The 12,812-nt window shown below is 49.0% G+C and overlaps 1 protein-coding gene across 2 annotated transcripts in view; it reads left to right on the top strand.

The window, feature by feature from the left end:
• The window catches only part of PTPN3 (protein tyrosine phosphatase non-receptor type 3), a 109,080-nt gene that overhangs the window by 75,353 nt on the left and 20,915 nt on the right, over positions 1 to 12,812 (top strand). For both annotated transcript variants that reach the window (XM_040631689.1, XM_040631690.1), the window contains 5 exons: positions 612 to 798; positions 971 to 1,048; positions 2,345 to 2,401; positions 3,424 to 3,580; positions 6,017 to 6,177. In XM_040631689.1, the coding sequence (XP_040487623.1) occupies positions 612 to 798; positions 971 to 1,048; positions 2,345 to 2,401; positions 3,424 to 3,580; positions 6,017 to 6,177 (640 nt within the window). The remainder of the gene's footprint in view (positions 1 to 611; positions 799 to 970; positions 1,049 to 2,344; positions 2,402 to 3,423; positions 3,581 to 6,016; positions 6,178 to 12,812) is intronic.

Here is a 12,812-nt window from a genome sequence, read left to right as displayed (position 1 = left end):
GAGATGTGACTGATGAACCAAGGAGCTTCCTAATCTTCGTTTAAATGTGAATGGCCGCAGAAGGACATGTATTAGAGGGAAAAAAGTATAATCTCATTGGAGGCAATTAATGGGGATCACAGGCAAATAATGCAAACTAGGATTAATGTGAACTGTCTTGGATGTGGAACGTTAGTCCCATTTGGCAGGGGGTGGGGGTGTTAGCCAAGAGTCCTCCTGACACAGAGCTGCCAGCAGGAATGGGATGGAAGGAGAAAGCTTTCAGAAAGGATGGAGGCATGCATCTGAGTGAGCTTCAGTAATTAAGCCACTAGAGTAGCTGGCACATCTGTCACCTTCAGACCAGCTGGGAAGGGAGCTGAGTTTTCAGCAGCTCCTGGATCCTTCTTGCCCTCCTGCCCATTTTCCCCAAAACTAAAGGTGATGATACTGAGGTCGGGCAAGGGCGGCCCGTGGACCCCAGGTGTGCCAGAGCCCTGGGATTGGAGCTCTCCTAAGGTCACAGGGCTTCATGACAGCCTTGGGATGCCAGGCCCCGACAGTCAATAATGCTTGCTCTGCTAAAATGTTAATCCAGTTATTAAGATATCTCCTCCTTCCCCATAATGAAGGAGTATATCCGAGAACAATCCAGCACAAAGCTGCCTGACCCAGAAGTCATCCAGTTCTGTGTCTCCATCTTCAAATGCTCCAGGCTCCTGCTCACCAGACGGCGTCGATCAGCAGTTCTTAGAGGATTTCCACAGGGTGACCAAAGGGGGCTCCACCGAGGACTCCAGCCAGTACTACTGTGACAAGGTGGGCGAGCTCGGGTCCTGGGGCACCGGGGTGGCCAGGCGACCAGCCAGGCTTCCCTGCGCCAAGGCGCCTTATGGACAATTTAAGTAATTAGAACCAAGAGAAAATACCTCCTCACCACCCACAGGAGAGAGAAGTAACATAATTAATCATTTTTTGCCATGTTTTCCAGAATGATAATGGTGATGGCTACTTAGTTTTGATCCGTATTACACCAGATGAAGATGGAAAATTTGGATTTAATCTGAAGGTATGTTGTGTGTCTTTATAAGGAAGCCGTCTTTAGATGGCTTTTAAGTTTCCATTAGGAGTGTGCTGCATGTGTAAGACTACATTAGGAAACTGGCTCAGCCCTCAGAATCGGGCTTTTTTAATGTGGCCACAGCACTGCCTCACACCAAGGGCCTCCTCTGTGCTTGGTGCTCTCTGTGCCTGTCTTTATGTTACCTCACTGAGTGCTTATAATGGGTGAATGCGGTTTTTTTTTTTTAAGATTTTATTTATTTATTTGACAGAGACAGCCAGCGAGAGAGGGAACACAAGCAGGGGGAGTGGGAGAGGAAGAAGCAGGCTCACAGCGGAAGAGCCTGATGTGGGGCTCGATCCCAGGACTCCGGGATCACGCCCTGAGCCGAAGGCAGACGCTTTATGACTGCGCCACCCATGAATTTGATATTTTTAAACCCATTTTATAAATGCGTGAATTTGATATTTTTAAACCCATTTGATAAATGTGTACTAAGACTCAGAGAGATGACACACAGTTGGCCAAGTAGATCTACCTCCAGAAGAAGGGTTTTTGAGGGAACCCATCAGCATCACTAAAGCCAATGAGAGAGAATAGCAGCGCAAGTTACAGGGCCATTTATAGAGCCTTCACCCACCTTTGCCTGCTTTGGCCCACAAGTCCTGTCCCATGTTTGTGCAAATAAAGTTTTATTGGAATGTGGCCACACCCATTCATTTACAAATGGTTTGCAGCTACCTTGACACTTTGGTGGCAGAGTTGGGCTGTTGGAACAGAGCCCTCTCTCCCATACCTAAAATACTTAGCCTCGGGCCCTTTGCAAAGTTGACTAACCCCTCTCTAGAACAGAATGAGGGCAGGTGGTCTCCGCTGCCCATCCCCACAGCTGCCGCCATGGACTCCCCTTCCTGTACCCCAACACCCCGCTGAGGACCTGCCCTCGCATCCTGTGACTTTTCCTACAGCTTCTCTCTCCGATGCTGAAAACTCCCTTTCCAGCAGCACTGTGCTTTTGGAGTCCTCTGGGGATGTTTGCATTTTTAAAAAGAAGCTTGACCCTCCAAGCATATCTTTAGTTCATGGAACGTGGGGATGGCAGTGAGAGGCTTCTGAGCAGTCCTCTGGTTATCCCACTAGACCCCACGGGGTCAGAACCCTTGTAATCCCGAAAGGATGCCAACCCCTGCGATTAGATTAGGTTAAAGTGAAGTTTGAGCCCCCCCGTATCAGCGATATCTGCGTGTCTTTGTTGCTATGAGCTATTCAAGTGTTCTGTTTTTTAATTTAACATGTTTATAGGGAGGAGTGGATCAGAAGATGCCTCTTGTGGTGTCAAGGATAAACCCGGAGTCACCTGTAAGTGAGCACATTTTGTTCTCTCCTACGTTTGTTTTCTGTTAAATCTAATGTTTCTATTTCTGTGTGCTATTTCTTGATCAGCAACAAAGAGTGTGTGTCAGTGCATGCATATAGATGGAAAGAAAGAATGGAACCCATGTTTTTTCCAGAATTTTGCTGGTCATTGTAGCACCAACATCACCTGAGAACTCATTAGAAATGCAGAATCTCAGGGTCCGCCCCAGACCTCCTAAACCAGAATTTGCATTTTTAACAAGATTCCTGGGTGATTGGTGTGCACATTAAAATTTAGAAGTACTCTCAAGAAAAGGAAACTGAGGCCCAAAGAATGTTGCTCTGCTCGCTCTGTGCAATGGACCCACCATCCTACCACCAGGTGGGATGCCCTCTGACCTCTGTCTAGGCCTCCTCAGAAGAGGATTTGCTTTTCTAGAGCAGTGAGCAGCAAAGAGTCACTGCGTCTCCTAAGAAGGAACCAGGTTGGAGGTTACTCGTAAGTGGTGCTTAAGCACGTAGTTTACTTTTTCTTACTGCTTATGGCCTCTTCAAATTAAGAGGCTTCTGTTCCTACACTGTTCAGTGCATTGCTTTTCTCCATGCTCGTTTCTGCCTTTGGTGTTATGCTGACAAAGGCTTTCTCCATTGCAAGGTAGACAAACACTCACATTTGGCTGACAAATCATTTTCTAACAGCACATCCAGAAAACAAAAGCTCAGAAGCCTCACAGTTACTATGTTACAGTAATACGTGAAGGTTGGCTATCTTAGAGAAGTGGCTTCGGTAAGTTTCATAGCTTTGTTTTGAAATGCTGCATGACCTACGTCGTAACCGTTTACAATCCCACAACCGGCGACCATGTCAGCACAGCAGCGGATATAAAAGTAATGGCGCGGTCGCACCTGAGGGAGAAGAGAATTTGAACATGGTCTCAAGTGTCTGGGCTCTGAGAGCATCCATGTCCTGCCCTTGAGGATTGTGTTATGGTAACCGAAGAAACTCGCTTTTCCTCTCTACCCAGGCAGACACCTGCATTCCTAAGCTGAACGAAGGGGATCAAATCGTGTTAATCAATGGCCGGGACATCTCAGAACACACCCATGACCAAGTGGTGATGTTCATCAAAGCCAGCCGGGAGTCCCACACGCGGGAGCTGGCCCTGGTGATCAGGAGGAAAGGTAACCGCCACCGCAGGGGAGGAGCCACGGGGCCGTGGCGAGGTGGGGCCCTGTCTGGCCCGTTCCGTGGTTTTGAAAATGTTGAACTTGTAGCCAACATTGGAAAATCCAGAACTTTCACCTCACAACCAGGATGTGGGACTCCTCACTTGAAAAATGTGAAGATCTGCCCACGCGGGGCCCAGCCCCTCGTGGCCAGCCCTCTGGAGGTAGGCAGCACCCACCCACCCCCTTTATGCGGGACACGAGCCCTGATCCCTGCCAGGCCGGCCCCCCGGCATCATGTCCCTCTCTCAGCTGCCCGGCCCTGCAGACTTTGGCGTTTTCGGCCCCTTCACAAAGGGTCGGGTTCTGCTGAAGTCAGTAGAGCAGAGTAGGGCGGGAGTCTGGCTGTGCCCCGGTTATCCTACCTCCACTGCTACTGGGTTGAGGGACCTCGAGCAAGTTTCTTGCCCAGCCCGTGCTTTGGCTCCCTCTGATGCAGAGTGAGGGTTCAACGACAACTCCGTCACGGGATTCTTGTGAGGACGAGCTGATGCTTACACTTGGAAAGCACCTAGAATGCTTCCTGATACCTGGCGGGCGTTTGAAGGACGGCTTCTCTTAAATACCATTGTTGTTGTTGTAAAACAAGCCAAGTCTTTGAATCCTTCCGCCCAGGTTTAAAATACTGAAGGGAGATGAAGTGTGTGACTCGAGGCCCAGCTGCGCATCTGGGTTCCGCTGCACAGGTGTCTCCGCCCAGCCCCCAGACCCCGGCATGCCTGCTGTCCCTCTGTCCCCATACACGTCCGAGCCCAGAGCTGGCCTGCATCTCTGAGGCCTCACCCGATCTCTCCAGATCCCTCCCGCCCCACCCCCGCCAACTGCCAGTGCCACGCCTGGCCACGGCCGGTGTTCAGGAGCCATAGCTGCTGATGGCTGTGCAGCACCGGCCAAAGGGCCTTGCGCCCTGCGCGTTGCTTTACACCACACTCTTAGAAGGTCAGGACGTGTCCCCAAGGGAGGGAATAAGGAAACCAAGTCACAGCCTGGTTAATTTGCCCTGCTGCCAGGTGACGGGAAACAGAGGAATGGGGAGCAGGCCTCCTCACAGGGTGCACCCCAGGCGTGTGGGCCATCCTAGGGGCCAGGACTGCAGTCCTCGGGCCAGGCCAGCGATGGGAGTCCTCCACCGGCCCGTGACAAGGGGCTGGCACTGGTCTGAGAGGAAAAAATGGATGTTTGCAAACTGGTAGAGCTAAAAGGGCAGTGCCACTGGCTGTCTAGAACTAATGATAATAAGTTCATTCTTTAAATAAACATTTAAGTAAAAATGAATTGATTGAAAGAAAGATAAGTCAACAGCATAGCGAGTAGCAGACATAACAAATCATATCCTCACAAAACAGCAGAAGATATGTGCATCCAGGGTCTGTGGAAAGAATGTGGTCTTTTGGATCAGAGACATGTGGACTGACTGGACTCCTGTGTGTGTCCCCCTCAGCCCCCTCATAGTCTGGGTCACTTTGGACACTTCAGACAACTTCTTCACCCTGATAGTCCATTTTCCTCATCTGTAAAATGGGGACAATGGCAGCTAGTTCAGCATTCAGTTCAACCATGTAGGGAAAATGCCATGGTTGTTATTTTCCTTCTCCTTTCTTGTTGTTCTGAAGGCAGTAGGGAGCCATTGAAAGCTTTTGAGTAAGAGAGTGACTTCCCTTCCTGGGTAGAAAGGGAAAATTCAGAGAGGATCCCAAAGTTTCCGGTTTGGGAGATTGGAGAAGAGAGTGGCAGTGGCCAGAAAGAGACATGTGACTCTGGGGAGGAAGTTAGTGCAGGGGATGGGGGAGATCCCAGGTTTGTCTTTACCCAGAGGAGTCTGATGTGAAGGGAGAATGTATACTGACGAGGTAGGACTGAACCCAGAGGAGGTGTTAGGACTTGATACATTGACTTGGGAGCCTCCCACCTAAAGATGGCGTCAAGGGAGAGGTTGACTGGGCTCTGTGGGGCAATGGGGTCATAGAGTGCCCATGAGAAATCCTTGTTTTAAGGGAGCAAATGAAAGGGACCTGAGAAAGAAGCGGGGAGGGGGAGACAGTTGGGTAGAAGAATAACCTGGTCAGAGAGGACAAAGGTGGAGAAAGTTAGGTTTCTTTAAAAACATGCTTTCCCTTCCTCCCACCTTTGTCAAAAGGCTCTGAGTACAAAACGCCGTCATTTAAAACTAACCAAAAAGATTAGTATGTCATTTTGTATAATTAGCACTCACGGAATCATTGAAGAAGTAGTGTCTTTGGTGAAAGTGATTACCGTGAGCTTAATCGTTTAATAAGCTGTTTTAAACCATCTGCATTCAGGTGCTGTAAGTATAATTTTTTTTTTTTGAGGAAACGGATCAACCAGAACCTTCCTACCCCTGCCACACACACTCTTTCTTGTTCACTGCAGCTGTGCACTCATTCGCTGACATCAAATCTGAAGATGAACTGAACCAGCTTTTCCCAGAGGCCATTTTCCCCATTTGTCCAGAGGGTGGGGACACCTTGGAGGGATCCATGGAACAGCTAAAGAAGGGCCTTGAAAGCGGGACAGTGCTGATCCAGTTCGAGGTAAGAGACCTCGAGGGCCACGTCCTGGGCCTGTGGGGAAGCCACAGCAGCCTCAGTGCCTCAGTGGGCTGCTCAGTTGCTGGTGCGTGACCAGAGTCACCAGGCAGCCCGTGCTCGTCGTGGGAACACAGTGCGGGCCCCGAGCATAGGGCAGCGCAGCGGGCCTGGAAAGCCGGGGAGGGGACCACAGCCTGGTGCTGAACTCTGCCTCACCCTCTTGTCTAGTAATGCTCGGTAGTCATGGAGAAACATGTCAGAAATCAAGGAGGAGGGACTCTTGAGTGTATTTAGCTGCCAACACAGAAGCTCGAAATGCTCAGCTGTAGAAGGTGCTGGAGAGGCAGTGTGGGTGAGGCCCCACCAGACACCCTCTGTAGTTCGGAGCAGGTAGCGTCATGGATGAGGGCAGAGTGGCTGGCCTGCCCAGGTTCCCCCAGAACCGTGTGACCAGGAGTAGAATCCAGAGTCTGACCCTGTCTTCCTTCCCCAGGAGGGGCCTCTAATCACGGGATTGAGACTGTGACAGAGGCAGATGCAGGGCCTTCGCAGAACGAAGCAGGAACAAAGCCAATTCTGTTTTTAAGTCCGTTGTGTTGATCACTAACAGAGTGAATGGAGTGTGTTTATCTCCCAAATTTTTTAAAGGTAGAAGAAGTGTCGTTCACACAATAAAAGATAACAGAAGAGCGCAAAGAAGCCTAACGTAGACCGTTAAAATAGATCATGATTAACGACAGCATACACAGCCTGGATTCATAAATTAGGAAAGAGTCCAGGTTCGATTCAAAAACACAAGTCCGCAATGCCATTTTTAATTGGAAAGCTGTAGAAAGGGAAAAGTCACAGGAGAAAAACTAAGAAGTTTGTCAAATGCACGTGGTCACATATTGATTCAGAAAAGCATGAGTGATGTAACTATCAAACAGGAAACACTGTAAACAAAGAATCTTAAGGGAGAGAAAAGTTTATAATGGCATAACGAATAGAATGTAAATAATATATGTTATTAGAGCGGTGTGTGTCTGAACAACAGTAGAAAGTGTAAAAACCCGCAAGTAAAAGGCGAAGATAATAAACCCCACCCCGAAAAACAAAAAATAACTTCGTATCTCGTGGAAATGAAATCAGGGTAGGAGGGGAGGAAAAATACAATTACTTGGTAGAATTGATAGACATATACTGAGTATCTACAGAGAGAAATAGCCCTTTCTTCCGGCGTCCTGCAGGAGGCTGTGTTGACTTAAGGTTTTGAATGAAGAAAATGTAGAGGTTGTCTGGCCGTGAAATTGCAAAAAAAGTTCAAAATTGAAATATATATTTTAAACACTGTAAAGCTCAACATTTTTAACACTCTCCAAAGTAATGGAAACAAGGAGAAGGTAAAAGGCAGTTACAGAATATGAATAAATGTTTAGCATCAGAGGGGACAGGAAAGGCAGGGAGGCACTGTGGAGACACCCGTTCAGCGAGTGTGTATTGGGTATTTACCGTGTGCCAAACACTGGGTCAGGAACATAATTAGGGAAAGAGAATTTCTGGCTCCAAGCAGCCAAAGGTCTGATATTGGTATATTTGGAGGACGTATCATGAGTCCCAGAAACAGCTGAAGACCAAGGTAGGGGGGCGCCTGGATGGCTCAGTCAGTTAAGCATCTGCCTTCGGCTCAGGTTCGAGCCCGGCATCGAGCTCCCTGCTCAGCAGAGAGCTGCTACTCCCTCTCCCTCCGCCTGCTGCGCTGCCTACTTGCACTCACTCTCTCTCCGTCAAATAAAGAAATAAAATCTTAAAAAAAAAAAAAAAAGGCCAAGGTAGGGCAAGATTTCCTTACATAGTAGATGTATGTTCCGTAGGAAATGGAGGTGAGGGGCTTCGAGGAGGTCGTCTGGGGTGAGATGTATTAAGATGGATGGGATTAAGTGTGGAGAGAAGGTCATTCCAGGAAGGTCACAGCATGAATGCCGACTAAGCTCCTACAGTGTCAGGTAGCACAGGGAAACACGCCTACCTGGGTTGAGCAATGCCCCAGGAGTCCTGGAGAGTCTCCAGGTGTTGGGAGTCCTGCCATCACACACTGTTTGTCCTTGATCGGATTGTCCACAAGGAGGCACTGTGGGCTCTCAAAGAGGGAAAATGCTTAACTGTGGTCTTACACTGTGCTCCAGAAAACCCCCTCCACTCAGCTGGCTCCACTTTGGTTTCACATGTGGGAATCCCACATGAGATTTTCCTTGAACACTGTCCACTGACCTTCATTGAGAAGTTTAAAAATACTTGCGAGAGGAGTACCCACTACGCCCTGTGGCTTTGAGTAGCATCTCTCAAAGGCTGACCCACGGACCACCTGTATGGGCATCGCCTGAGGAGCCTGTGAAACGGGGCCCGGCCCGCAGCTGCTGGGTGAGCCGCACGGGGACAGGGCCTGGCTGTTGGTCGTCCTCACAGGGAGGGCAGGAGGTTCCGAAGCACAGGCTGACCCGGGGAACTGCCGCGTGGAGATTGCACCACCACTGTCCACGCAGAGTCTCGTCTTTAGAGCTTAGAGTTGGACTGCAGCATAAGGAGCGGAGAACATAGAAATGTTAGGGTTAAATTTTAGTGTGTGCACGTTTCATTTAGTCTGTACGTTTCCTAGAGATGGAGTAGGAAGACCCTCTCTTTGACCACTCTCGTTTGCGGAAGACAGAACGCCAGACCCGCTCTGTGCTGGAGCTGGTGGGGTGCATGGAGCCCTGCCTCCCCAGTCTCCCCGCACGGCCCCACAAGGAGCCCTAGAGTGTGGAACGTAATGTAACGACCCCCCCATTACAGAAGGGGGAGGACGTCTCCCCCGGCTGCTAGAGGGGAGTAACGCAGGATCAAACAGGAGACTACGACAGAGGGAAACTTTGTATTGGGCACTTGGTATGTGCCAGGTGTTTTATGGGTAGAACTGTCGTCCCCGCAGTATAGATGGAGAGTCAGAGTCTCAGAGAGCGTGTTGCACGGGAAATGGTTCGGCCCGATTGGAACCAGACAGGCTAACTCAGAAGCCTGTTCTCTTAACAAGTATACAACTTTTGGAAACAACAAAGTGCTGTTTACGTGTGGGAGTTGTGATTAGAATAGTACAGCGTGAGAGCTAGAAAAGATCTGAGAAGCAATCTACACAGGGCCAGACTTTAAATCCTGTGTGACCTCAGGCAGCATGTCCCTTTCACCTGTCTGTACCCCCTGCTTGCCCATCTGTAAATTAGGTATCTCATGGGTTGGTTGTAAGGGTTAGATGAGATAAATAGTGCATTGCTTAGCGTGTGGTAGGAATGCCATAAAGAGTAACGACTGTAATTATTTATGGGGGAAAAAAAATAGGCTCAGTCTCCGTACAAGAAGTGGTCACGTCTGCTGGGTTTGGAACCCTGGGCCGTCTGACTCCAGAATCTTGGCTGTTCTGGTTTTCCACCTGCTCCCCGGTGCCATGGGCAGATGGCAGCATATCTGACAGGGACTGTACCCTGGACAGGAGCAGAAGGAAGGGGCTGGTCCCTAGCAGGTGCCCTTGCCACCCACGTCACGACACCAAGAGCCTGCCCTGGGGTAGCTGGGCGGTGGATGGAATTCCCCCCCCCCACCCCCGCGGTGGCCAAGCTGGTTTTCAGCGAAGCTTGTTTTAAAGTATTTTTTCATTAGGGGAATTCCCCGTCCCTCCCGTGGCTTTTGGTAAACAATTACTAATGTGTTCCAGAAAGCATTTGGTCCCAGCTGTAATAAAATCACACTTAATAATTATTAGCATTTGTGTAGCACTTTGGAATCTGCCAAGTATGTTTCACATGTTGTCTCTGTTGATTCTCGCAACTTTAGGATGGCGCCTTTATAGATGGAGAAAATGAGGCTCGGGGGTTGGGGACTTGTTTGTGTTAAATAGCTGGTAGGATAGAGGTGGGATTAGCGTCTGTGTCAAAATCTAGTCAGTGTCAGAACTCACTGTCGCCGGGTGCCCCCCAGTTCCTCACCCAGCCTCCAACCTGAGCCCTTCCCTCCCGGAGCCACCCCGCATGAGCTACCCCATGTGAGCAGAGTGGCATCAAACTGCCTGACTCCTCTACCTGGTTCAGCCAAGCTTGGGCGTCGCTCTGTCTCATGTCAAGGGGAAGATTTAGGGTTTGCATGGTTCCAAGTCTTACCATCTCCGGGATGCTGTTTTGTTAAGGAAATCGTTAAGTTGGCTCCAAGTTCATGCTTCCTGAAGGAAACCTGTGGCTCATTTCATGCTTTCCCTTTGTTGACCATTCTATTTAAGCAAGGGAAGGGTTCCTTTGAGAACCAGTTTTCCCAGCAAAGCACCTTTGTGCCCATCTCCATCCAGTGACCAGGTGGCTTGCAACTTCCCTGCCTCCTTGTCCAGTGAAGACAGGCTTTTGGAGTGAGATTGATAGGAAGTGAACCTCTCTCCTCCCTCTCCGCACTGACAGGAGCAGAGGCTACAGGACTCCACCAGAGACCACATCCAGCTCAGAAACTGCCACCCACTCCACTCCAGCATCTTCCTCCTTTACAAAACTAGAAGCCCGTCTTTTTCTCTCTTCTGATCCATCTTCCCTGAAGTCCCTCCTATATCACTCTTATAGGAAACATCCATTAGTGTCAAAACAAGTGACTCACTGGCTCCTACGATTACTATAAAAGTTGATGTGGAAGGACTAAGATAGCTGAAGACTTAATGAGAGGTTTAAATTGACACACGTAGAAATTAGTGAAGGCAATTATACCTTCAAGATTAGAATTCATACCTTAAAAACATTTAAGAATTTTTCCAGATTTTTTTTTCTTTAAGGAAAACAGTCTGTAATGTGTGGAATACCTGGAGCAAGTGTGAGGGCTTTACATTTCAAATTCCGGAAGCCCATTTTAAGGGAGGTGTCCCCCCAACTCATTATCATGTATTTACCTGTGAAAGGGACTGGAAAGAATACTTAATTCTGCAGTGGGATCTACATCAGGGACTGTGCGTTTCAAATAGCACTTTTGAAGGTCCCCAAATTCCTAGCAATAGTGTTAGTTTATTTCAGCAGACCTTTATGGGAATGTAGGGGGAGGCTCCGGGTCCCCTCCAGACAGTGTCCCTTGCCCTCTGGCTGGGTCAGGTACAAGGGAAACGGGGAGTCCCCAGTGTAGACAAAGACCCCTGAGTAGTGAATTACATCTACAGAGTACTACTAGGGAAACAGCCTTTCAGGGTCTTCATGAGAAAGGAGTTACCCCTGAACGGCCCCATGGCGCCTCTAGTCGTGCTTTTCTCAGTGGTCTGCACCCTTTGTTCAAAGCTGCAGGGCCCGCTCTTCCTTCACTCTGCACATTTGGATTGGGCACATACCGTGTGCCAGGTGCAGTGCTGGCCCAGGGTTTAGGGTGATGAAGCAAGATGCCTGCCTTCATGGAGCCCGCCGTTGGGTGCTTGATACAGGAAGTAGGTCGTAAGCAGCTGTTTGAAAAATCATTGCCCTGCAGTCGATCCTAGTCATTGCTGAGGGCGTGAAAGGGAGTCTTTCTTCTGTTTGATCTCTCCTTGCCCATTGCCGCTTCATCTCCCACTCCTTTTCTTTTTTTTCCTTCGTCTTTTCCCTTTTTCTCCCTACTGCTGCCCCGCGCCTTGGGTTCTCAGCCTTCAAGAACTGTCCGTGTCTCTGGTCATAGAGTTGACAGGATGATCGATTCCCCTGTTCAAGGCCGTGCCAGCATCCCCTGGTCAGAGCCTGCTGGGTGTCGGAAGCCTTCGTCTGAGGATGGTGACCAGATTGCACACCTTTTCTTGGACCCGTAGTCGGAGGGGATCAGAGTCCTCTCCTGATGCCCTCTCTCCAAAATTAGAAGACTTTTTCAAAGATGAAGCTTAGACTGGAAAACCACATCGCCTTACCCATCCCAGTCAGCCTGCATTGGAAAGGTCTAGCTTCTGCTGTTCAGCTGTCTTTGGAAGCCAGAGCTAGTGATATTGGTGCTCGTTTAAATATGGTTGTTCCGTAACAACCCATTCTCTGCTGGTCTTTTTATAATTTACCCTTAGTTCATAGCTTCTTAGAACTACACTCCAATAAGATGAGAACGAATCAATAGTTTTTAATAAAAATGTTTTTAAAAACATTAAAACTTCTAACCCTCTGCCCCTGGGACTCCCTCACCAGGCTCCTGGTTGCTCCCGTTCTAGGGCAGAATTGAAGGGATCTCTGGAGCTCTTGCTCGCCTCACACACCTTTCGCCTTGGAATAACCCAAGCCAAGTGTCCTTTTACGATGAGTAGTTCTTGCAAGAGCCTTGTCTGAATTCTGGATTTTGGTCTTAGTTCCTTTCCCTCCATTCCTGACCCTTCCGGAAACACATACCTGGGTATCCAGCACCTCACTCTCCACCCTAGACCACCCTTCGTATTTTCATAGCCTGCTGAGCAGCTCACAGGGTCTGGAGAAAAAGTCAGTAAATTAAAGGAAGTTGAAAACCAGCTCTTAACACCTTCAGAAGCGAAGTGGATGACTTGAAGCAGTTCAGCAGAAATAGGGCTCAGTGTTCACCTTGGCAAGGCAGACATGAGTATGAGCTTGTTGTCCTACTTTCTGAAGGCCCCCAAATCATCTTCCTGTTCACCCAGCTTTTTGTAGAAG

The sequence above is a fragment of the Ursus maritimus genome, unplaced genomic scaffold (genome assembly GCF_017311325.1).
Source record: "Ursus maritimus isolate PB19 unplaced genomic scaffold, ASM1731132v1 scaffold_17, whole genome shotgun sequence".
Lineage (NCBI taxonomy): Eukaryota > Metazoa > Chordata > Mammalia > Carnivora > Ursidae > Ursus > Ursus maritimus.
The sequence above is the reverse complement of the archived record's forward strand: the minus strand, read 5'-3'. Positions and strand labels throughout refer to the sequence as shown.